Source organism: Sparus aurata, chromosome 20 (assembly GCF_900880675.1).
Source record: "Sparus aurata chromosome 20, fSpaAur1.1, whole genome shotgun sequence".
NCBI classification, from domain to species: Eukaryota; Metazoa; Chordata; class Actinopteri; order Spariformes; family Sparidae; genus Sparus; species Sparus aurata.
Genome location: NC_044206.1, coordinates 20,894,473 through 20,919,209, shown reverse-complemented (window position 1 = coordinate 20,919,209; position 24,737 = coordinate 20,894,473). Strand labels below are relative to the sequence as shown.

The 24,737-nt window shown below is 44.3% G+C and overlaps 2 protein-coding genes across 2 annotated transcripts in view; both read right to left on the bottom strand.

Annotated features, from left to right (window-relative positions):
• Positions 1-14,590, bottom strand: part of map2k6 (mitogen-activated protein kinase kinase 6) — a 36,746-nt gene extending 22,156 nt beyond the window's left edge. The window contains exon 1 of the mRNA XM_030400515.1: positions 14,193-14,590. Within this exon, the coding sequence (XP_030256375.1) occupies positions 14,193-14,283 (91 nt within the window). The 5' untranslated portion in view covers positions 14,284-14,590. The remainder of the gene's footprint in view (positions 1-14,192) is intronic.
• Positions 14,591-16,142: 1,552 nt separating this feature from the next.
• On the bottom strand, positions 16,143-22,509 carry btbd17a (BTB (POZ) domain containing 17a). Its single transcript, XM_030401372.1, has 3 exons — positions 22,187-22,509; positions 19,706-20,012; positions 16,143-18,775 (listed from the first exon to the last, which is right to left on the bottom strand). Exons 1-3 carry the CDS (start codon positions 22,392-22,394, stop codon positions 17,701-17,703), a joined length of 1,590 nt encoding a protein of 529 aa, XP_030257232.1. The 5' UTR covers positions 22,395-22,509; the 3' UTR covers positions 16,143-17,700.
• Positions 22,510-24,737: the final 2,228 nt, after the last annotated feature.

The following is a 24,737-nucleotide window of genomic DNA, read 5'->3' as shown; positions in this document are numbered from 1 at the left end:
TCGCCGCTCACACTCACGGTGGGACGCGGCGAGCGACTCCAGATCCCGACTGAGTGGAACAGGCGCCGAGAGCAGGAGGAGGAGGAAGAAGAAGAAGGAGAAGAAGGAGAAGAAGGAGAAGAGGAGCGGCCCAGGTGTGCTCGCTCCAACAGGGCGTCACCGGCTCCCAAGGGTGTGTTCATGCGTGTGTGTTTTGTGCGTGTTGCCCTGTCTCCGGACAGCATCTGGTTAAAACCTCCTCAGACCAGCTCGCAGCAGCTGAGGCAGTTCAGGGTTTGTTCAAGTGAACGTACACGCAGATCCGAATACCGGGAGGAGCAGCAGCCATGTTGGATCGTGTAACAACGTGTTTCTTTATACTGCTAAGTTTTTAAAGGACAAGTTCACCCAAAGATTCGGTCATTATCTCCTCACCCTCGTGCTGACGGAAAGTTTCGTTGTCCGCAAAACATTTCTGGAGCTTCGCGGCAAAACGGCGTTGCAGCATTCTCCTAAACAACTGAAATCAAATGGCTTTCGTACAGTTCGTCCAGCGTAATCCGAGTCTCCAGAAACCCAGAGATCAAAAAATTCATTTGAGAAGATGTTGTTTACACCATTCTTTGACCAGAAATGTCTTTTCAAAGCAAATTGGGATCTCAGTGCTTACAGAGACTTGGATTATACCGGCCGAGCTGTATGGAGCCATTTTTTTTAAATCGACAAAAAGTGCATAAAAACAACATAAAACACAAGAATAACTTCCTTGCGGCTGTTTCCCTCCACGCACAGGTCATGTTGCCGTTGTGCGACGGTGTTGAATGATGGCCAGATCAGATTTTTCATGTGAATTTGACCTTTGACCTTTTGCGTACATACTGCCATGACGTCATCCTCTTACCTGAATTAGACATTTGTGTACATTTTCTTGGCATTATCGTATGAATTGTTGACTAAAGGCCAAAAATGCGATGCCACCAAATTCAAGTCACTGATGTATCGTGTTCACGTGAACGGGCTGCACGGACGGACAACCTGAAAGCATAAAAAAATGAATAAACATGAAATGGCTCCATACAGGTCGTCCGACGTAAATCAAGTCTCAAGAGCCGACTGATAATTGGGACCGACATTCAGCAATTTTCCAATTATCTGCATCCGTGTCTGCAGATGAAATAAATTCAAAAGAATGCCATTTTGGCTCTGGAGCAGAATCCTCCTCTTTGTCTGTAGCCACCACACTGTGGTTTCACTCAGCGTCCCGCCCAGGAACACTATCTGACTGGTGACATGAGTCACAAGTTAAAGCCTATCAACGCTGAGTAATCTCAGTCCGCAGAGTAACTAAAGTTCTAAAAACGAGGAGCCATGTTATGCTTTTCTGTCTTCAATCGCTACTTCAATTGTTTAGGAGAGCGCTGCGACACCGTTTTTGCTGCGAAGCTCCAGAAAATGTTTATGTGGACTATGAAAAGTTCAGCGGGAGGGTGAGGAGACAATGACTGAATACAGATTTCTTTTCGTTTTTTGGTTGAACTGTTCCTTCTTTACAGCCACCTCGCTGTGCACCACCCTCTGATGTCACGGCCTGCTATTAAAAGTCAGGAACTGAAGGTGTGTCTCCTCTGAAGACGCGGAGCAGAGCCAGAGGAATAACTGGAATTTCTCACATTGCTGCCTTGTGAGAAAAAAAGACAAACACATGTCGCTGTGGACAAATCTGTCGAGCAGAACGCTGTCCTGAGGGGATATCACTTAGAGACACACACACACACACACACACACACACACACACACACGCACGTTGAGTCCAGCGCGTCCTGGTTGTTCAAACAGTGCAGGGTGTGACGCTGCTGTGCTATGCGGCCCTCCACCGGCGAGCCTCCTGGTCTCCACTTTCCAAAGCAAGCTTTGTTGCACTAAAATGTCAGTTTGAGCCCCTCCTACATGCATTTACACAGACAACAATAGTAACTGGAAACCAACACTACGCTGTGCTAACAGCTCCATCGCAGCACACACTGAACACACTCAGAGAGAGAGAGAACACCTGCACCGAGGCTGCACGACAGCCTCTCGCTGCCATCTTTTTTTGTTCTAGAAACAGCACTGCTGCATCGACAGACCGATCGCACGCTGACAGAGAATCGCGCCGATTGGCTGACGGCAGGAATCGTTGTGTAATATGTAAAGGGAGACACAATCATGACCACCAATCGAGAGCCATTTAAATGTCTCGCGTTGCCGCGGCGCCGCCTATAAATGGCAGCGGGAGCATGGAAACACACCGAACCATCGTTTAGAGTCAACGTGTGTGTGTCACGTGATCACAACTGCACAATACGTCGCCAACCATGTGGAAGTTTTTTTTGTCAATCAGGCATCACACCTGAACGATCTGACGTGTTTAAGGAAAACCAGATAACAACCAAACACTAATGATTGTAGTTTCAGAGCTGATATGAATAGTCGATTATTGATCCCGCATGTCAAACGTGAAGATTTGAGCCTTTTCTCTATTTTGCATCATTGAAAACTTCGATTCAATTTGTACGGAACCCTAATTATACGTAAAATAAAGATTGTTGTCCAGTGGAAGGAGCTAAAGCGTTTCGAAAAAATTACTGATGTACACAACATGAAAAAAATTAATAGATTAATCGATGCATCGTAAGTAAACTTAGTATATGTAAGTAAACTAACTGTAGTGCTGCAGCCGGAGCCCCTCTGCTGCAAAGTGTTTTGCAACAGTGTGTTCGTATTTTTGGTGAACGGTGAACTGAACTTAACAGTGTGCAGCTAATGAACGTGAGTGTCATTAACGTGAGAGCTGACGATGCTCGTGAGTACGAGTGGGCGTTAATAAAACGTGCAGGGTTTCATATCGAGGAATCGAAGCACTGCAGCTCGAGTTTATTGCAATGTATCAGAAATCCTGTGGCTGAAACTGAAAGGAAGTATCATTAGTAATGCATTAATATTGCTTTATTGCTGCAACGCACATGTTACACAGTATGGGCTGGGGATGAAGGGGTGAGAGGCGCCACTGACAGAGAGTAGCTCTGAGCAGTGCTGAAGAAACGTGAACGTGTTCATTTGAATCTGTGTGACCTGAACTCTGAACAAGCAGTTGTGAAGCCTGAACCTGCACGACACCGACTGGTATTTCTTTTTTCTCGTCGGCTGACACAAACACCGATACTGTCTGATCTGCAGTAAACTGATACCTCCATGTTTTGGCCCTCCACCTCTAATTCAATTCAAGGTTCAAACGTATCTCATGTCCAAAATCCAAACCAAACGTGTGTTAAATCCAAGCGGCGCCTTCAGATCAGACCTAGCTGCATAACTGCATTTAAAACTTGTGACTGTAACGTTACACCGGCCGCTAAATGACGAGTGAAAGTTATCTATATCTAATGTAAATGACCCACTTTTGGTGTAATGCGCTTTTGTTATGAGTTCTGAAGAGAGACGTGGATTTACTTCCCCCTGAACCTGCTGCGAAACATCAACAGTTCCTCTTGCCCTGTCCTAACATTCGCTGAGATCTGATTTCTCGACTAACTGACCCCGGATCAGAAAGCGCGGCCCTCTTTAGCAGAAGTCGACGCAGATTCCACATCAGCAGGAAAGGATTAATAAACCCTTTCTGTCCCGATGATCGACCGCAAACGGAACAAAAGATGCATTTTTGAGATTACAATGGAGCGACAGCATCCTTTCTCCTCCTCCACGAGAGCGTTCACTGACTGAAGAATCTGCCTGCAGTGAGATCATGAGACAAGAGGCAGCATGCTCCTCAGAGGGAAGGAGACAGCTCCAAATATTAACATGCACAACACATTTCAGCCCGTGTTCATAAACACACAGGGGAGAATGTGCAGGAACACTGAGAGCTGCAGGCTCAGGTCCGTATGTAAAGTGCAGTAAGCCAGAGGTGGCGGGTATCGGTCTGCTGCATGTCACGGGGGTGATGGACGCCATCCAGCAGCCACGCATGCAAATCAAAGTGACGTGCGGCTGCAGGGCTGTTTGCAGGGCTGCACGCCGGAAAAAGAAAAACACGCCGCTCACCAAGAGGAAACCGCAAGGAGAGTAAGAGAGGTGTAAGACGGAGAGAGAGGAGGTGGTGGAGGGTCGGAGGGCCGTGGATTATGTAATATGTGAGGCTGGCAGGAAGAAGCACGAGTTCTGCTTTGTACCAGAACACAAAGCAACGATGGGAAAAGTGCTCAGATCCTTATCTTGAAGTAACAGAAGCAATGAGAGCCGAAATAATAAGCCGAATCGATAAGGACAATCAATTAGCTGCTATTTTGAGAATCAATCAGTCATTATTCATGAAAAATGAAGAGAGTTGGTAAGAGACAACACTTCCTGCTGTTGAGATTTCAAAACAGTATATTGTGCATCATGAGATATTTTATAATTATTTTTAAATTTCTAATTAAAAGACAGCGCTGCGTTATTTTAAGACCGCGTCGACCAGCCCTGCAGAGGATCCTCCTATCTGAGGAGGCCGGAACCTCAGAACGGATCTTTCAGTGACTCAGCTCGAGGGACTGAGCTTTTTTTTTTTTCTTTGTCTTCGGTCTAAACGAAAGTATCCAAAAACGCCTTTAAATAAAAAGTCTGACGTGAAGATTCCGTTACAAAAATTCATGGTACTCAGAGGATGAATCCTAAACATTCCGGTGAGCCTCTGACTTTGTATCGGGCAGCGCCACACGGGGTGTCGATCAAATGGAAATAAATCGCAAGCTGAATTTCAAACGTTTGCTGGTTCCAGCTCCTTAAATGTGAGGATTTGCTGCTTTTCTTTGTCACTTACGACGGTAGATAAAGAGTCTTTTGCACGTTAGTTGAATTCTTCACTGTAACTGCTGAGCTGTAAGTGTTAGTTTGCACCAATCTCTACTTTAACGTCTTTTCAAATCAAATTGGGATCTCTGCGCTTGGCTTAGAATACTCTAGGCGAGCTGTTTGGGCTGTTTTTTGTTTTTACATTTTAAAACAAGTCTCCATGTAGTTCAGTTGTTTAGGAGAATGCTGCGACTCTGTTTTGCTGTGAAGCTCCACCAGGAATGCTTTGCGGACTACGAAACTTCACCTGACGTTCCATCTCCGGTGTGGAGATTTACATTAATGGGTGAACTGTTCCTTTAACATTGGATCCGGTTAATATGGAGCACATTTTAACTGCTATGACACCGCATCATATTTTATGCAAGTAAAAGTACAACAACTCCCTCTTAAAAGCAGTGAAGTAAAGTGATAATACTCAAGTAAAAGTACAACCTCAGGCAGGCTTGAGTGCAGTTAATGTACTTCGTTACTTTCCACCGAGCTGACTGGGAAACATGATGAGCAAGCTAAAAATATCCCATTTCAGATGTTCTCCAGATTATGTTGCATAACCCAAACACACAATTCCTTCCTTTATTCTTGCTGAGCTCAGCATCTCTCTTGCATACTGTGGTAGTCAGTGCGGGTTAATTAAAAGCAGCAGTACATATCATTCCCGCTGATTTGCAGCACATGAGCTCAAGTATGCAGCGAGATGCCAGAGAGAGGCCACAGGAGATGGGTGTCTGTGCTCCCAGTTTCTGCCACACCCGATACGAGCATGCAATCAGCCTCGGCGTGCACGCGCGTCACTTTGTGAGCGGTGAAAGGAGGAAAAATAACGCTGACGGTGAGGTTTGCGGAGCAGGACAGCCTCGGTGTGCGAGGGCAGGTGACGGCCGGCCCGATAACAAGCCCTGGACGCCCCGCTGCTAACCCACACATGCACTCGGCCGGAATTCCAACAATCCCGAGAGTTCCTCAATGGAATTCCACAGAGCCGGAGGAAGACAGATCAATCACAGACTGTGGGAGGCAGCGGACCGCAAACAAGGGACAGGAAAAGACAGCAGCAGAGAGCGCGGCACGGAGGGAGGGACGGGAGGGGAGCAGAGAGAGATTTGAAAATAACTCCAGCCGGAGCTGTCGGCTGTTTGGCCCCCCTCCGACCGCTCTGGCAGGTTGTGAGATACTCTACACTTCCAAAGATGGCAGCTCCTTTAGGTTACAGCTGTTAGAAGCTCCTTTGGGAATCATGTCGTCACCGGCTCACGCTACGCTTCCTGCGAGCTGGCCTCGACTTGAAAGAAAGCGGAGAGTGTCGGCTTGTTGGGCCTCAGACCAACAACACAGCCTCCACCAGATATCTGACGGGTTCATCTCACATCGGACACTGTTAGCCTGTGTCGCTACATGCTGTACTCATCGGGGCAGCAGTTTGGGGACATGTGTCACACTGTGGACCAAATCTACCACCACACTAAACATACAGTCACATGTGATTGTCATGTCACAGCTTGACATCTTTGCTCCATGTCTGTATATGTGTCACCCCTGTAAATCTGTCCCGTGTGCTGACGTGAGCTGGTCATGAATTCCTTGTCTGTGCCAATAAAAGTGGTTCTGAAACCAGATCATGCAATAAGGTTGCCACCATGCCAGATTTTCAGGGGACCAGTTTGTTGGACTTAGTTGAAGCTAGCAGCTCTGTTGCAGATTGCAACAAATAAAAATACCTGTCAAACAGTAAAAAAAAACACCAGAAGTCCTTTCTAGAGCCAGTCTTTGGATTGTCTGTTCAGGGCTACTGTAGAAACATGGCCGACTCAAGTTCCCAGGACGCTCCCACTCAAAAGCCCCCACAGGAAGCTCCCACTCAAACTTTTTTGAGTGGCAAAACCGTGTAATTACTATGTCAAATGCCTGCAACTAATTCCCTTTCGATTAATCAACTAATCGTTGCAGTGCCACAGAACAAATCATTTCATATCATATTATTGTTGAGCGAGTACTTGGCTGACAGGATATCCAGTACAGATAAATAATAAACAAATCATAAATACAGAAACTCCAGTTCTCCAATCAATGCATGATTCAACAACTTTTAGATGTCCAGTTTCTATTTAGAGCACAGATACAGAAACACCGTTGTGCACTCGCTCATCCCCATTTTCTATCACTGTGGACTGAATATCTTTGTGTTTTTGTCTGTGTTAATGTACGTGTTTGTAGCGCGTATATTATGAACCAGAATAACATTCAGTCCGAACAATCCTATCCAAATTCATCCAAGATCCATGAACTATTCCTTGAGAAATTAATAAAAGTGTTCAAGAACACCCCGACCTTCTCACAATGTTTATGTCAAGGATACGTCTCTTCATCTGGACCCACCTCGAAAGTTAATGGGGTCTATTCTGGGCTGACTCCCATCCTCCGTTTGAGTTTTGTGGAAATCCGTTCGGTAGGTTTTTTTTTTTGTCATCCTGCTGACAAACCAACCTACCAACCAACAAGCAAATGGACGCAGGTGTAAACAAAACCTCCTTGATGGAGGCGATAAAATATTCCGCCGTGTTTTAACGGGACTCTTTTTTTTTTCTGCACACACACACTTACAAAGACACGTGACCGAGAATGAGTTGCCAATTTACCGAAATAATTTTTCACTCCAATCACTGCTGAGGTGCTAATTGGAGCTGGCGATGAGTTGTTTTTAATTCAACACGGGCAGGAAACACAAGTGAAAAGGAAAAAAAAAGCCAACAGGTGTTAAAACTGCTGACGGTCGGGTAAAGTCAGCCTCAGATTGCTCTCCTGTAATTACAACAGCTTTAAAACTCAAGCTGAGAGTGCAGCCACTTTCCCAAATCACCACCTGAGCGTGGAGAGAAGCGTCGGGCTGACATACATCCAGGCAGTCATCAAACGCAAGTGCAGTGCAGATATATTTAACGGCAGAGTAATTCTAGCCTCAATCTTTATATCATTTACAGGCAATTAAAAGCCGCCATATAAACAGAGCAGCTGCAACTCGTCCGTTTTTAAAGAGTGAAGGGCACATGTGGAGCAGATCAACTTTTTTCGATCCATCTCGTGTAGATCGAATTACTTGCATCCTCGTTCCCATTCTCGTCACATTTCAAAGGTAAAAATCGGAAGAGCTGCGGCTGTCGCGGCCGTGAGGGTGCTCCGGGTGGAACGGAGACGCTTGAAGCACAGTAATATCTCCTGATTGCAGTTTACACTTCTGTCTGCAAACGGGACTTCCTTAAACCCGGATGAGAGTCGTTTTGCAGGATGTAGCAGTTCACTCTTCCACAAGCCCCGTGCATATGGGGTGCATACTGATGTTCTATAATATCTGTATTTAACCTGCACTGAATCTGTTTGACGTTCCAAGTGAGCATCAGGCAAACTAAACTCTGTCAACCTTTTTCGAACAAAGCGGTTCAGGTGCTGGTTCGGGGCCAGTGCCTACTCTGGAACCAGTTCTTCAGCCAAAGAACTGGATGTCGGCCAGAAACTCTGGTTCCACCAACACAATGGCACCAACTGTTTTCTGGTCCAGAACAAATAACCAATTACGTCAGGGGGCTGGGGACGGGGTTAATCGTGACCATGGACGGGCTAAAACTGCTTATTATCGCCGTCATTGAAAACCAGAGCTAGTGCAACATGTTCGGACTTATCTGCGAGAAAAATAACAAAAGATTTTAACCATTTTCACTTATCGAAGCACCAGTGGTCTGATGTCCAGCCATGTTTGGACGCCAATGCAAGTGTGCAAAGCCAGGAGGAACTCTTGTAAAGAGTCAGCGTGTTCCGTTATAGTTGTTCCATGCAACGCTGGGAAACTGGAGACGTACACTGTTTATTAAAAGGGTCGCAGGTTGAACCAACTTTGAACCAGTACTAGCTGCAGCACAGAATCAACGCTTGGTACATGGTTTTTAGGGACCGGCGTGCCTGATACATGTTCTTGTCAGGTCGCATTTACTTCCAGTGTCTCGCCACTTGTAACTCCAAACAGAGACGTTTTTTTTGTTTTTGGTGATAATTGCTGTTTCTGTCCTGTGTGGAACCAAAAGCGAACACTGACGTATTAATTGAATCCAAACTATGATGTTTTTCCAAACTGAGTACTTGCCTAAACCTAAACAAACTGTGTGGGAAAACTGGGAAAACTATAAATTCACAAAGCCTTAAAAAAATCTATAAAAATCCATAAAAGCAAAACTGATTACACATGAAAGTCATGTGCTTGATCCATTCATCCAACAGAATTTACTTTATCTTAAGTAACTGCGCATCTTTGTGTCACCTAAATGCGATTTTTTTCAAAATGTTGCTGAGCAGAAAACTTTTCATAGAACCACCAAAGTGGTCTCACAAGGCCTGTTGTCACTTTCCATGCAAATAGATGTGAGATCAGATGCACAAATTATTAAAAAACAACATGCGCTCAGAGCGCGGACTATAGTGGTCGAGGAGCTTGCCAAAGCGTGCACTGCTACGTCCTGCAAAACCAGGAAATGCCAAGTTTTTAGGGGGACCCAACTGCACAGACGTCTGTGACAAAGCTGAAATAAAGAGGAATTGTTTAAACGTCCTCAATATTGTTGCTTGTTCTCGCCATCAGAGAAGTTGCTGCAGTCGGAGAGCGTGCATGCTTACTCAGTCAACTCCCCCCCCCCCCACCCACGAAAAAAAAGAGAAGTACAGTTCGTGGATCATCTGAACAATGCTCTGAACAATTCGACTGTTATTGCAGCAAAAAAAAGAGCGACTACAGGCCTGGAACCGGACCAACAATTGGCCCGTCGAAACAGCAAATTTAGTATCCGTGCAGCTGAAAAACGCAGCCTCCATTTGCATGACAAACGGGACATTTGTGCAGGGGCGCGAGGGCTGGGCCGAGGCAGCGCGAGCCTGGGGGGGGGGGGGGTCGACGACACACGAACTGGGAGGGCCGCTGTCACGCTGCCATCGACCAGCCGAGCACACTACAGCACTCAGCACAGCACAGCACAACACAGCACAGCGCACAATAGTGAGGGCAGAAACTGACAGGGCAGCACTCGAGACGGAGACGCAAGACTTCACATGCCTCTGTGCCAAATGATATGAGAATAGACGGAAACCAGCAGCAGGGTGAAGTGACTTAGCTTAGTCTGGTAGGATTTACATAAAACACAGAGTGGGATGCTTATTTTAGCTTTGCAGATTTGTACTCATTTCCTTCAGTAAGTTCAACTCCACTTTTGCGTTGTGCTTTGCTCTGTGCAGTGCTGCTAAGTTACACTTAACGCAGTCTGGATCTTTTACTGGCACCAGGCAAAATGTGATTATTGCACCTCGAATCACAAGTTAGGTAGCAGGTCTCTGATATTGTTTTGTCGTCGTTTCATCAGATTTAATTTAAATTTTGCCAATTAAAGACCATTTGATTTACTAGAATTGCTTGTGTTTGGAAAATGTACTAAAATTTAAGAACTTTGGTTTCTTTTGTTAAATGCAGAAAGGACTTCTGCAGAAACTCTTGCTTGTATTTGATCTGAAAACTGCTAGAAATGACATTTTTCAGCACAACACACATTACCACGTCTTTCCATTGATATGGCTAACATACAAGCCATATCACAGTTGTCTATTTGCACATCACAGACAGACAGATATAATCATTAAGAATAATTAAAGTCAGATTTTTTGCTCTCCTTTTAGCTCCTTTTTGGCCTCCACCAGCTCAGAAAAAAAATCATCTGGCTCTGTAGCTGCTACATGCTTCAAGTTCTTCACCAGCTAGTTGCTAGTTTTGTCAGTCTGCTGTTTGGTGCTGAGCGGGTAGTGTACGCTGGGTTTATTGCAGCCTTTTCAGTCAAAAAAGTTGCATGCCATAAAACAAAAACAAAAATGCTAAAACCTTTTCTGTGGGTTTGTCACTTTCAGCCTGGTCGTGCACATTACACAGACCACAGGTATCAGGTTTCAGAGCTGCTATGTAATAATGTTCCATCTGTAATGATCTGATTGACCTCAAAGTTTCCCCAGTGTGAAAGTACAACGGGCCGTGTCTTCTGCTCCAGCAGTGAGTGTTTGTGAAATGCACCGTCACCCTGTTTCTGTGCCCTGTTGTCCTGTCAATAAAACTGTTGTTGCTCTTGTTGGAACAAGCGCGCAGTACTGAGCAGACAATTACAAACCATCTTAGAATTGTAATTTGTGTGTGGGAGCATTTTGGATTCAGCACCATTGGTGGAAAGATCCTGCACCGACGTTCGGCTGCGTCACGGTGACATTAGCTCAATTCCTTGAGGCACCGAGAAAGAACGGAGAAAGATTCATTCTACACTGTCGTTTAGGATGAGGTTTCCTGGGTTGAGTTTGAATTCATTGGATGAGAAAATGTTAGAACTTAGAGTAACATTATCACAACAACAAACCTAAATCGACTATTAGCATGGCCGTACTGGAAGCCAGGGTAGAAAGAAAGTGATTAAAAATGGGAGCAGCTAAGCTAACGTTATGAGGCAGAGGAGCTATTTAAAATTGACAAAACGTGTTTCTAAATATAGTTTGAGACCAGGCTACATGGAGTTAGTCTTCAGTGCAACATTATCACAACAACAAATCTGTACTGACTGTTAGCATGTCGGAGTTCAACTTATGTGGTTAAACCAGCGAGCAGCTAAGCCTGAATGGATTTGATTCAAATTAATTCAAAGTACATACACACGGAAAAGAAAGATGACACAATTTACGATGATAAAAGACTGAATAGGCAGTAAATCCTTATAATGCAGGAGCTGCAACCTCAATTTGACCTGATTCAACCCCTAGATTTAAATGCCCCATTAATTGTTCAGTCCGTCAGAAACAGACACACTTTCCTAAAGCTTAAACCGATCACATCACCCGTTCTGTTCGACCACCAGTCCGACATAAAAAACAAATTCTGAATTTAAAATCACATACAGAGCAGAAAAGCATAAAATCCTCACAGATGACAAGCTGGAAGTGAGGAACATTTGGTATTTTTACTTTAAATTCCTTCAACGGGAGCTGCACAATTACCGTAATTGGAATATCATCAAAATTGCAACAGGGCCGGGTACAGTATCCAAATCACAGAAGCAGTCACGTTTTGGCTAAGGTAAAAAGAAAACATGTTTGCTTGGTACAAACTAGGGTCGGTGAACCGAAGTATGAAAACAGATGAACGTCATAATGTGTACATTTGCTGTGTTGTCAAAGTGCAGTATAGTAATAGGATTGCAAGTTATATAACTTACAGATAAATCAATTATCGGAATCTTTGGTTATTTTATCGGCGTCGGCAATGAGTCAGGTAATTATCGGTTATCTTATTGGCTGAAAAAATCCATATACATCCGTAATATGTCAGAATTCACACTCAAAACAAATGGAGCCAGTATATCACGAGGGTACATGCTAACTGTTGCTAACTGTAGCTGTTGTTAGCGAGGTAGCGCAGTTAGCAGAGCTGGTAGCAGTCCAGACTGTGAGCTCAGAACACCGCGGGAGTGCTGCTAGGCACATTGGACCTGGCTAGCTGGTTAGCGTGCTAGCTTCAGTAAAAAAACAATGCAAAGACGTACTAACATCAAAACTGTCTTATTGCACCTTTGAAAAATATAATCATTCAAGTTTATATTGAGTGTCGTGTTCGTCAGATTATGTGAACTGTGATACTTTCTGAGATAGTTATCGTTACGTGAAAACATCACACCGTTGCCAACCTAGTACAGTTTCCAGTTTATGCCACATCACCATAAATTAAGTGAAATTTTAAATTGTGCCGCATAAATGATCATTTACACTGATCACGAAACGTATCACAAGCTTAAATTCTGTCAAAGATAACTGCAGTGCGATTTTAATACCATATGTTGAAGCCTGAACTTTAACCTACAAATCGTCTATCAGAATAGTTGCAGATTATTTGTCTTCCTCTGGATTAAAAGAGAGGAACTCGTGTCCTCACACAGCTGCAGCTGATCCATTTCTGTGGCCTCGAGGAGCCTGACAGAGGCAATTTTGTTGCCAGCGCCATTTTGTTCTTATTTATCAAACTCCCCCCCAAAAAAAAGTCAAGACCCAAAACTTCGTCGAGCGAACGGCTCACCGATCCATGCATCGATCGCTCCGAGCACCACTTGTTTTGCTGCTTCGTGCAGCATGAATGAAGGACAGCTAGAGACCTACTTCTGCTGTCAGGAGAGTCCCAGCCCGACCCATTCATCTCCAAACAATAAAAAGAAAAGAAAAGAAAAGAAAAATGTGTGTGTGCATTATTCATCACAAGATGAACCGGCTGCAACAAGACAGTTCCTGTGTGTAGGTGGGTGGACAATTGACTGTAGCAGATAAACAGTGTGAGGCTGTGACCATCAGGGGCTCTCTCTCTCTCTCTCTCTCTCTCTCTCTCCTACCTGTTCACTCCTGTACAGCCTCTGACTCTCTCTCTCTCTCTCTTTGTGTGTGTGTGCGTGTTGTGTGTGTTGTGCAATGAACCAGCCTCACTTTGGACTTCTTGGAAAACACGGTACAGGGAGGAAAAAACGCCTGAGCTGCTCTTTCACTGCAGCTGTTTTCCCCTCTGGTGAACTTCAGAGCTCCGTGGCTGCAGGACCCTGCGTGCCGGCCGCACGGTGGTCGAGCCGGGGGGGTGGGGGTCAAAGTGTCACATGCATGCTTTTGTTTGGCACGCCGGGGACAAAGCTGGACATCAGTGGACATGGTGGTGGTGTTGTGGGGGGGGTGTTGGACGGAAGCTGCAGCTGACAGAATGGGACGCTGTGCTTCTCCCTGCTCTTGAACTCACCACCACCACCGCCAGCAGCAGCAGCAGCACCAGCAGCACCACCACCACTTTAAATGCTCATTTCTATTATTAGATTTTCCATTTTCTCTCCCATAAATCTGCAGCCAGCGGAACGCTCAAAGTTGACAGCTGCAGGTTTGTCACGTCATGTCACCGAGCCGCGCACGCACCGCGCACGCACCCTCGCTATTTACGTTGAGCGGCGTGCAGCAACTCGTGCGGAGTTTATTATAAAGAGTTGCAGTGTCCTTGTCTATCTCGTGACTGTTAAAGGCGCCCTGTGCTCGACATCCAGCCTGCGCCCGCCGCTTAATAACGTCAGTGAGTACAGACAGCATCGTCTTACCAGGAACTGTGCAAAGGGGAAGATCTTTAAACAGGAAATGCAACTGACCCCCTTTCTAAACCGTGTAACTTTAAAATGCACCGGCCGAGCTCGAGCTGCAGCCGTGCATGTTGCAGCCCGTGCAGCCGTGATTGCATGTCGCGAGTTGTGCACGCATCGGTGTGATATTCTTACCTCCCTTCGGCTGAGACATTTCCCCTTTGCTTTGATGAGGGGGAGGGGAAGCACAAAAGACTTTGCCTTCTTTCTCACTCCCTCCCTCCATCGCCCTCGCACTGGAGCTTCAGCGGCTTGCCTGGGTTTTTTTTTTTTTTTTGCAACAAAGATGCAAAATACAAGCCTCGATCTTCATGCACTTGGAGCCTTTTTGCGTCCGGAGCGTGCGTGTCCGTGCAAGGAGCGCTGGTACAAGTGCACGGCCCCCGCAGCCGTCGGGAAAACAGGTAATTCTGCAATTGCACTGCAAAGAATTCTCCGCAGCACTTACATGATGGGCCAAGGCTGGCAGCTGAAAGCTCCTAACTTGGATCAGTGTGAGCCCCTGCGAGAGAACGTTCTTCCTGCTTGGAGCGCGGGGGACGCTGGGAAATGTAGTCCTGGCGGTGAAGCCGCGAACAGCAGCCAGCTTATTTATTTACTCTGCGTAGCTTCTGTGCAGTAACTTTACCCTCCTGCCTTCAGAGGGGAATATTGTAGGTTCTGCTACCCTACATGTATTTAGCAGTTGAAGTATTTTGCAGATGAAGACTTCTGCAGAGGTGGAAGATGTTTTTAAATCCTTTAAATAACGTAAAAGTAGATATATAACATTAATAACACAACCAAACACATATTAATATAAAAGCTGTATTGGCTCTATGTTATTTAAATTTTAAAAGTAATTACTACACTATAATATATTATTTTTGTTGAACATTAACTGTTGCTTTAAAGTGTAACTATTTGTAAGTGCTGCTTCTTTATGCTACTCGAGCTAAGCGATGTTCTCACTGCAGCTTTAGCTAAGATTTTACTGTAAGAGAAAAAACATAGCACAGATTTATAAAATATAGAATATGAGCTTGACAGAATGGTATATAAAGTAGTTTAGGGTTGCACAACCTGGAGTAGCAACAGTTCACCCGAAAAAGGAAAATTAGGTCATTGATCCCGTGAATTTACCCTTTAATCTGTAGACAATTGGCAATCACAGCTGTCTGATAAATGAACATATCGAGTATATTTATTACAAATTAATGTATAATATTTCTCTATGAGATGAAGTGAGGGGAAAGTAAAAGGTAGCAATACTTCAAAGTCATACTGAATATATCAGTTAATAGTCATTGTTACTTCATGACTCAACATAGGTGTTTGTGGTTTTAAAGGCTGCAGTAAACTAACCAGACTGTCCTATTTGTTCTAATACTTATCTTTACCCAGTTAGTCATTAAATCCACATTACTGACGATTACTTGTGTTAATATTTTGTACTGATAGTCGTCTCTACAGTTCTGTTGCAATATTTATGATGTATTTGATCAAAAATATTATATTTGATTTTGTTGTCCTCTGCTTGTAATAAAGTACCTTAAAAAAAACAGTTATCGTTATTGTTGTTGTTGTTGTTGTTGTTGTGTTTCTCCATATTGTGACTTTATTATTCTGTCTTCAACATTTATTGCCCAGAGTCTGGACACATCCTTCTTCTACCTTTACTTATCTGGGGAAATTTAACCAATGTTCTGCGTTCAGGAATGCCTAGATCGCTTTAACAGTTACACATTCACACCTGGAAGCTGCTCAGTACGACCACAGACGGATCAGTGGAGCGGCTGGGCTTGAGGGCACCTCACTGGTGGTAATGAGGGAGCGGGAAGCGCTGCCTTCCACTTCCCCCACACAGATTTATCCTGCTGGTCTCAGGGATTTAACCAGCAACCCTCCTATCACAAGTGTGCCTCTCTAAACTTTAAGTCAATAGAGGGAGTCTTGGGTTACATCATATTATAAAACTTTCTGAGACAAACTCTTGAATACATGCAAAGAGTGTGAAGTGATGAAAACATGAACTCACGCGACAAAAAAGGACAACTTTCATTTCACTTTTAAAACTTCAGTAAAAATCTTTATTACGAGGTAACGTTGATTAAAGCAACAGTTTATCTAGGTAATCAATGACATCAATGAACTAATGACAACATACGCTGACATCTACTGTGGTGTGGAGGCTTATAAGAGCGGCGTTGTGGATACATGATGACTAAAGTCAAAGAAAAACGTATAGATGTGCCTGTCGGAGCACCCGAAGTTTCACAGGATGAACATTTGGTGCCCAGAAAGAGCTGATTTAGTGATTTACAGGTCAAAAATGTCTCAACGAGGTTTAAACTGGGAAACATTTGGATGAAAAGAGAGTTTTACATGTTGATTTACATTTAAATTACATACAACTATTGTTTCAACATCTTAGTCCTAACAACAAGTCAACATGCTGTCAAAATGTTTTTATGTAACCTAAATCTATCTATATCTATATGTAGTTTGACCTGCAAGTCTCCAAATCAGTGCTGACTGGGGGCTGAATGACAACTGTGACCCCTTCATTGTAACTGGGGTGTAATAGCACCAATATTTAAGAACAAGACAAAGACAATGTGGCGGGATGCATGAAAGGTAAAGCCGGTGATGATCTATATTTTCTTGTAGTTGACAAATCCCTTGGAAAAACACCCAAACATTGGTTAACTCTTAACTGGCTATGAAAGAGTCTCAGCTAAATACTGATACCTCTATATGACCTATATATGCAAACAAGACCATCAGCAAGAAGATTGGCTATTTCTGTGTTCTTGATATCGATCGTCTGGTTGAAGTCTGACTTATCGGGTTGAGTAATTCATAAAATTAAAACAATTTTTATGGCGGAGTCTTACAGGCTGAGGAAAACAGCTGCTCTGTAGTCTGGTAGTCCGGAATTAAAACAGACTTTACTTTGTTTCAGCATTGACATCTTTTATCCAAAGGCATCTCCAGGATCAATGAAAATGTAGCTTTAAACAGATTTACAACTTTACTAAAACACCCAAAAGGATTTCTGCCAGTTCATGGGAATAACACCACTGGATCAGGAGTTAGAATTGTTTATCTGCTCAGTAGTCTGGTGGTACGGCACTGAAACAAAGTTAACTACAGAAAAATGGCATTAATTTCATACCTTTCTTTCCCAAATTTCCCAAACGTATGCACAAAGTAGCAGATCAAGAATCTTTCCTGCTGGGGGTGGTGGCCCTAGTACCACTTTTGTCCACAGTGGAAGATAGCCCAGGGCTGGATGTTGGCGTTGGAGGCTCTGGGTTAGGGTTAGAGGTCTGAGAAACTAGTCTGGTCCTTGGGTTAGGGTTAGGGTTAGGGTCTTCATAGTGTTTTAATGGAACAATGGAGCTCTCTGGACTATGCGATTTGTTGACAGTAATGAAAATATAGAACAGCACCAGACTTTTCCTTTAAGAAACACGTCATAATAATGATTTTACACTCAGCAGGATTTACACAATGCTCTCAGACAGTCACGTGTTAGTTGCCCAATGAAAACAGTAGTTGAGACATCACACCCAAGGAGGATTCAGATCTACGTCCCCGTGATGTGATATGAGTGAGATGTCGCTTCAGACGGTTGGATCGTGTGCGGTGATGTGGAGGGTCAGTTCTTGGCACTAATGAGGGTTTGGTACAGCGGCTTCACCACAATATGGAGGAAGAGGGAGCTGTCGATGAGATATTCTGATGTCCGGCGGTACAGATCAGCTTCGGCCAAGAAGTCACCGTTCTCCTCCGTGCTCTGGTGGAAGTTGTAGACGTGTTTCACCACCACCTTCCCCTGCTGCTGAGCCATCACCAGCACCGTCTTCTGGAAGTTCACCCCGGCGAAGTCTGCACTGGACGTGGCCGGGGTGATGATGATGCGAGGGCGCCCTCCCTCAACACGTGTTGGCTGCATGGCGCCCGTCTCCGTGTACATCGGCCTCATGCTGAGGGGTAACCAGCGTGGCGAGAAGAGGGCGTTCCAGGTCACGCGTTTGCTGGAGTCGTGGCCGCTGGGGCCCAGTTGTGTCTGGAAGCTGGTGCTGCGGTCGTCTCGGGTGGGGTTGTTGATGATCCAGGGCGACCCCCACATGGAGGACAGGTAGTTCCTGGGCATAAAGAGGCTGCAGTTGACGTCAAAGAACTTGGCCATGTGCAGCGGCGATGCGGAGTGGAACTGGTAGGACATGTACAGCAGGTCGCGCACCGACTCCTGATAGCGAGCCAGGACTGCTGACTGCGTCTGCAGGCGGAAGAGCTCCCGCGGCGGCATCATGGCGTAACGGACTGCTCTCAAAGCGTTCTCCGCTGTCAGACCGTCCGGCTCGTTCTGGATGATCCAGGCCTCCAGCGCTGCAAAGAGCTCCATCTCGCTCTGCAGGATGAGGTCGGAGCGCCTCAGCAGGGACATGAGCAGCTGGCTGCTGATGGTCACCCACTCGCCGCTCTGCAGCACCGACGACAGGTTCCAGGCCATGTACTGCAGACAGCTGTCCCTCAGAGTCACGTCCCCGGCCTGCAGGGCATACTCGTACCAGCCCGCCACGTGGCCGGACGAGGAGTCCCGGGCCAGATTCTGGGTCATGTACTGGGTGATGCCCTGCTGGAGACCTGTCACCTGATATTTAGAGGCTAGCTTGTGTAAAGGTGTCGCCTGGTCCAGACGCAGAGAAATCTCTCCACAGTACAGATATCTGCTCGGAGAGAGAGGAAGAAGAGGTTGGATGTTGGGTTAGGGCGTTTTAAATAGAACATACACCTTGTTTCTACTTACTTCTGTAAAATGAACAGATATGACTAAAAATGTATTTCTGACATATAGACACATTATTTTAAAGCTGTAATAAGTTATTTTTGACCACTAGGGGGCAAAGGAACACCACCATAGAAAGTTGTTATAGGCGCTAAGGAAACAAAGGACCAATGGCGACCTCTAACTGTGAACTGTAGTTTATTTCTAAAAGCTAAGCTAAAGCTAAGCTAATCCCCCTCAGTTAGAAAGTTAGCCAGGTTTCAACATGTCTCTGATGTTTTTAGAAATGTGCAATGCCAATATTTATCTGGCAGCTGGGTTTTATTCACTTTAAAGGCAATATGACTTGGGTGATGATTCTCTGTAAGTTTTTTTCCTCAGCCCTTTGAAAGTACACAGTCATTTGATCTTTTGCTAGTATGAAAATATTGATTAGTGCAGAGTCGTGTTTCTCCTTTTTCTAGCAACCTTCAAGCAGCTCCTCACAGAAAAGTTGCAGGTGAAAAACAAACTTATTTTCTGTGAAAAGCTCCAGATTATGACTTGCACAAGAAGATTTCGTCAGTCTAGTTCATTCTACGGTCAACCTCATTAACATTTTAGTTAAAAATAGATTTTATTATCGATCGCCTTTGCACTGCAGGCTCCACAGTGTCTTGCTGCTACACCACAGGAGCTGCTATTGAGCAACCCAGCAGTTCACTGATTGATCAATTTGTTTTATGATGAACTCATCATTGATTGCTTGTCTCAGATGGAGGGCTGCGGCGCAGAGTTCACCCCTCTAGAGGGCGTGATATCTCAATCAAACTGCTGATTGTGACGTCCACTCATACAGAGATGAGAGCTTCGCCTCCTCCTGCTTCATCACCTGATGAACTTGTCAAACACAGCAGCACAGTCGGAGCTCTCCTTCAGGACCAGCGTGCTGCCGTTGCGGCTCAGCAGCATCTCCTCGAACACGGGGCTCTGCAGGGAGAGCACCAGTGAGTGAGCCTGGATCACCTTCACCTCGTCGGCGTTGGGCGTCTCCACCCTGAGAGACACGTCGCTGCCGTTCCCCTGAACCAGCAGGGCCTCCAGACGCTGCACCACGGTCAGGGAGTGGGTGATGGTGTCCCCGCTGCTGCTGCTGCTGCTGCCACCTCCGTCCTGGGCCGGGTCGACCCTCAGCATGCCTAAAGGAGGAGAATACGTTTGCTATAAACATCAAAACATAAATACTTACCTTTCTCAGAGCAATGCACAGAAGTTGCATGTCAGTCATTTTATCGGGGCAGATTGTGGGTCAGTATTATCCAAATCCATGCCATTGATCAGCCCAGCTGCTCTCGCTGTCTGGATAATGAGGGACACTGGGTCACGTTTAATTAAAGCTTTGTCTCAGCTGAGGCGGTTGTAGCACTCCACCCCTCCTCCACCTCCTCCCCTGCAGGGATCTGAGCCCTGATTCATATTAGCGGAGCGTGGTTCCTCTTTCTGATTCATGATTAATAACTGGCGCTTCCTTTCCAACTGATAAAAACAGAACCCGACACAGTTGTGATGTTTCCTTTAAAGCGCAGCCTTGACTACAGATTGTGGCGCAGCCTGTTGTCATAGCAGTGGGTCGTCAGTCAAAGCTCTGATTCGCTTTCACAGAGGTCCAAATCCCAGGGAGAGAGAAAAATGTTGTCATATTTCGAGAATACATTTGTAGTATTTTGGGAAACTGTGTCATGGTAAACAGTCTGTCGGCTTTTGCATGTCAGATCCAGGATGTGGACCTTTGAGGACCTTTTCAGGGACGGAATTTGCATCGGAGGAGGACCGAATTTTATGCAGCAATATAAAATGAATTGTTCATCCAAAAATAAAAATCATTTTTTTTCTCCTCATGCGGATGGAAGGTCAGGTGTAGTTTCACAGTCCACAAAACATTTCTGGAGCTTCACAGCAAAACAGTGTTCCAGCATTCTCCAAAACAACTGTAGTATGGAGACTTGTTTTAAAAGGGAAAAAGAAGGAAAAAGATATGAAAACAGCTTGTCTGGGTTAATCCAATCCATTAATTTGAAAAGATGTTATTTACAACCCTGAAATCTTCACTGTAGCTGCCAAGCTAAAGGCGTTGCATCAAGGGTGCTCATAACGTCTTCTCTAATCAATTTGGAATTTCTGGAGACTTGGATTAACCCAGATTAGCTGTATGGAGCCATTTTGTGCCCAACTACTTCAGTGTTCTCTGAAGAATGAGGATGCTGCGAAGCTCCAGAAATGTTTTGTGGACTACGAAACTTCACCTGACCCTCCATCATTCATGTTTGGGCGAACGGTTCCTGTAATATTACTGCGTTCAACATTCAACACCCACAACCCGAAAAAATCATTTTTGTACCGTCTCTAAAACATTGCTTACTGGTGAAAGCAATAAATCCAGGTTATCTACGTCACATAAAAGCTGCCTGCTGCTCTAAAAGCCAAAAAGTGGTGAATTTCTGAATCAAATCTATCGTCAAATGGACAAAATCAGAAAAATGCAGAAAATCGGATCTGATGATCAGCCGGGCTGATGATCAGCAGACACATAGAAATCATTATAAACATACATATAAAGATATGCATAATATACATTTACTTGTTGATGCCTTTGCACATTCATTGCCAGGAAATGACTTTTAGTACTTTAAGTAATTCTGATGCTTTCTTGATTTTGGAGACCCCTGTGGACAAAAGTGGGAGTGTTTCAACCATCAAAACCACAAATTATAATGCCAAAAATTGAATTATCTGAATAAAAATTTCCTGCTCCTATTCTGTACTACTCACTGTGACTTTGCCTGGGAAAGTGTATACACGTTGACCCAGTGGCAGACGTGACGAAAAACTAAATATTAATGTCCAGTCTTCTCGCTGATGGTCTTGTTTGCTTATGTAGGTCACGTAGAGGCTTCAGTATTAAACTGAGACTGTTTCATTTACAGTTAAAAACTCCCTGTAGTGGCTTTAATTATTGGTGAGGGTTAGGGTTAGGGTGAGGGTTAAGGTTAGGGTTGCGACTTGTGTTTCAACCTGCTTATCTCTACTTTTACTCAAGTATGACTCTTTGGTTCTTTCTACAACATTTATTGCAGCAGTATCTTCTTTTTATTAGTAATTCGGATGAACTGAGCCTTTAAAAGCAACTACTGGAAAATATCATCTATGAAGAGAAATCCATCTATAATTACTATTATTAGTTTAAAAAGACAAATCAAACTCTCATTCTCCAAGGTCGCCTCTGGCCAACACGCTCCATCATCATCACATAAAGCCCTGAAACGCAAATCTAAACTAGTTCAGACCACAAATTATCCCACACCATCCTGCGTACCTGCAGCAGCTGCTCCCAGGTGCAGGCACAGAGCCACGAGCAGCACCCTGACGTCTTGTTGCACCATCTTTTTCTTCTTCTGCGCGTCCTCGCTGCGTCTGTACGTCCGTCTGCTGTGGAGGACGAGGGGGTCTGTGTCCTGAATGTGGGACAGGGGTTCTCCTCCACACATCCGGCCCACCACGCACACCCACACACAGAACTTCATCGATCGGTGGGTGTGAACAAGCCTGGGCTGCTGATTCTGACTTTCCTATCCCTGGGTATTAACGCTTGCATGACATTGATTGATGGAGATTGAGTAAAAAACACTGATATTTGTCGTGAGAATAAATCTGTGCAAAAGCAGTCTTCGTCAACGGGTTTATTCCAGTCGTTTCAGCTGTTTTGATCGCTGATATCTGCGAGAGCTGAGGCTGGATAATGAGCTAACAGTGTTCAGTATTAATCAGTGGTTACAGACTCCACATGCAGTTATGTGTGTCAGTGTGTTCACCCAATTCAGCTCGTGCGTGACACAGCAACACAAGCAATTTATTCACAGCTTCGGGCCACTACATCACATCAGGGGGCAGTAAGTTATACGATCAATATTCCTCTGTTGATCATTCGGGCTCGAACGCTCAACAGTTTATTGAAAATATGCAAATTCACAAAGCAAAAAGTCAGTGAGGACGACTCCTCAGATGATATCCTTCCCGTCCTGTGTGTGATGTGTGTTGGTGGTGTCATGTCAGAGTGTGTGTGATCACGTGTGTCAGAGTCGATGGTGATCCCGCGGGACGGGTTCTTCTATCCCGGTCCGACTCCGGGTGGAAATATATCAGCGTGTCTGGCTGCGAGCCAACAGGTCAGTCACACAGTGCTCAGAGACTCTCTTCACTTAAAGGAGCAGTTCCCCCCAAAATATGAAGATTCAGTCATTATCTCCTCACACTGGTGGAAAGTCAGGTGGAGTTTCGTAGTCCACACCTACAATTAAATTAAATCTAAGAACACTGACAGTGTATTTTGAAGGACATGGACATGAATATATTCTCTGTAATTACACCAAATACATTAAATTACCACTTAAAATATTGTTGAATTACTATATTTTAGTACATTAATGTTGAACTTAATGACATCTATTTTGATGGAAACTTTTTTTTAAATACACCTTAACTTAAGCATAAAAGTAAAAGTTTACTTGTAAACAGGTTTCTACACTGAAATTATAGGAGATATACGAGCTCGGCCGCACGTCGAGGGTGAAAATAACACCTTATCAAATCAGTTTTGGATTTCAGGGTTGTCTTGAGACTTGGAATTTTAGGTGAAATTGTTCTTTAGCTTGAAAAAAGTCAAACATTACATTTACAGCCACATGTTTGGAAGTGAGAGCTGCTCCGCGTCGGTGGTTTGAACTTCTGGTCTTTTACTTCCTTTCATGTTTATTTCACACAAATTACAAAGAAACGCATATTTGCTCCTCTTCATCTGGCAGTTACTGATCGTGATAATTTTGGTTTTGTGTGTCCAGATTTTTAGATATTTGTGACATTTCTTCCAATACGAGGGACAAAAGTGGGATTTAATTGTGGCCCTCACAGGATTTTGTTGTTTGAATTCAAGTTTCAGTAGAACCATCGAATCTGTGTGCTCTGCCAGAATCTCAAAACATGGACACATAAAACCAAAAACATCTGCCTGACTACATTCTACAAGAGGTTCTTGAATACGTGTCTTTGTTATCTGTGTGAACTCACCCTTTAATATTCTGGTGACGCTGCGTCATGTCCATGCCTGTGTGTGTTTCACCACCTCATTGAAGACAAAGGGTTCATCGTCTATCTACTGTAAAGACACACAAAGCTGTATTTACATGTCCTGTCCACTGGAGGGCAGACAAACATTATGCAGTGTGAAAGCAAGACATCAACAGGATGTGATCATATATGAAAACTTTAAATAAAAAAGGAAACAAGAAATTTAAAAGAAGTTAAAAGTATAGTTTGGTTGTTACATTCATCCAGATACATTGTAATTACATTAGAGTTGTTGAATGTGGTAATGTGCAGAAACATGAAAGCAGAGTCTACATGACTACATAAAACAGCTGTGAATTTATGTATCCAAGTAAAAAAAAAAATAATAATTTAAAAATAATAATAATATATAGCTAAATGAATAAATACAGGTCAAAAGTTGGATCCATAGCAGCCAAGAGAGTTCAAACAATATTCTGAAAACATTCAATAAACAATATTCAATAATACAATGTGCAGGTTGTGGTGAAACAACAACACAAAAACAATTAAACACACAAACTAATCAAAGATTCTCAACCTGAGTGTCACCTGCTCCACCACCGTGGCGGTTCTAGACCAGTTTTTTTAATAGGGGGGGCCAGGTTGGGGCCGTTTTTTTTGTAAGGGGGCACATACAACCCGGAAAAAAGGATGAATCCCTCATTCAGACAAAACAGTGTTTATAATTTCAGCAATTTTGACTGGGTAGTAAACTGCTGAGACACTAATTTCTGCCTTTCCCTTCAGAACAAAATCATTGC

Coding starts and splice junctions, on each gene's coding strand:
- btbd17a (XM_030401372.1), bottom strand. CDS start 22,394: ATGAAGTTCTGTGTGTGGGTGTGCGTGGTGGGCCGGATGTGTGGAGGA. Junction 20,013..22,186: donor CCTGGGAGCAGCTGCTGCAG/GTACGCAGGATG, acceptor CTCCTCCTTTAG/GCATGCTGAGGGTCGACCCG. Junction 18,776..19,705: donor GTGTTTGACAAGTTCATCAG/GTGATGAAGCAG, acceptor CTCTCCGAGCAG/ATATCTGTACTGTGGAGAGA.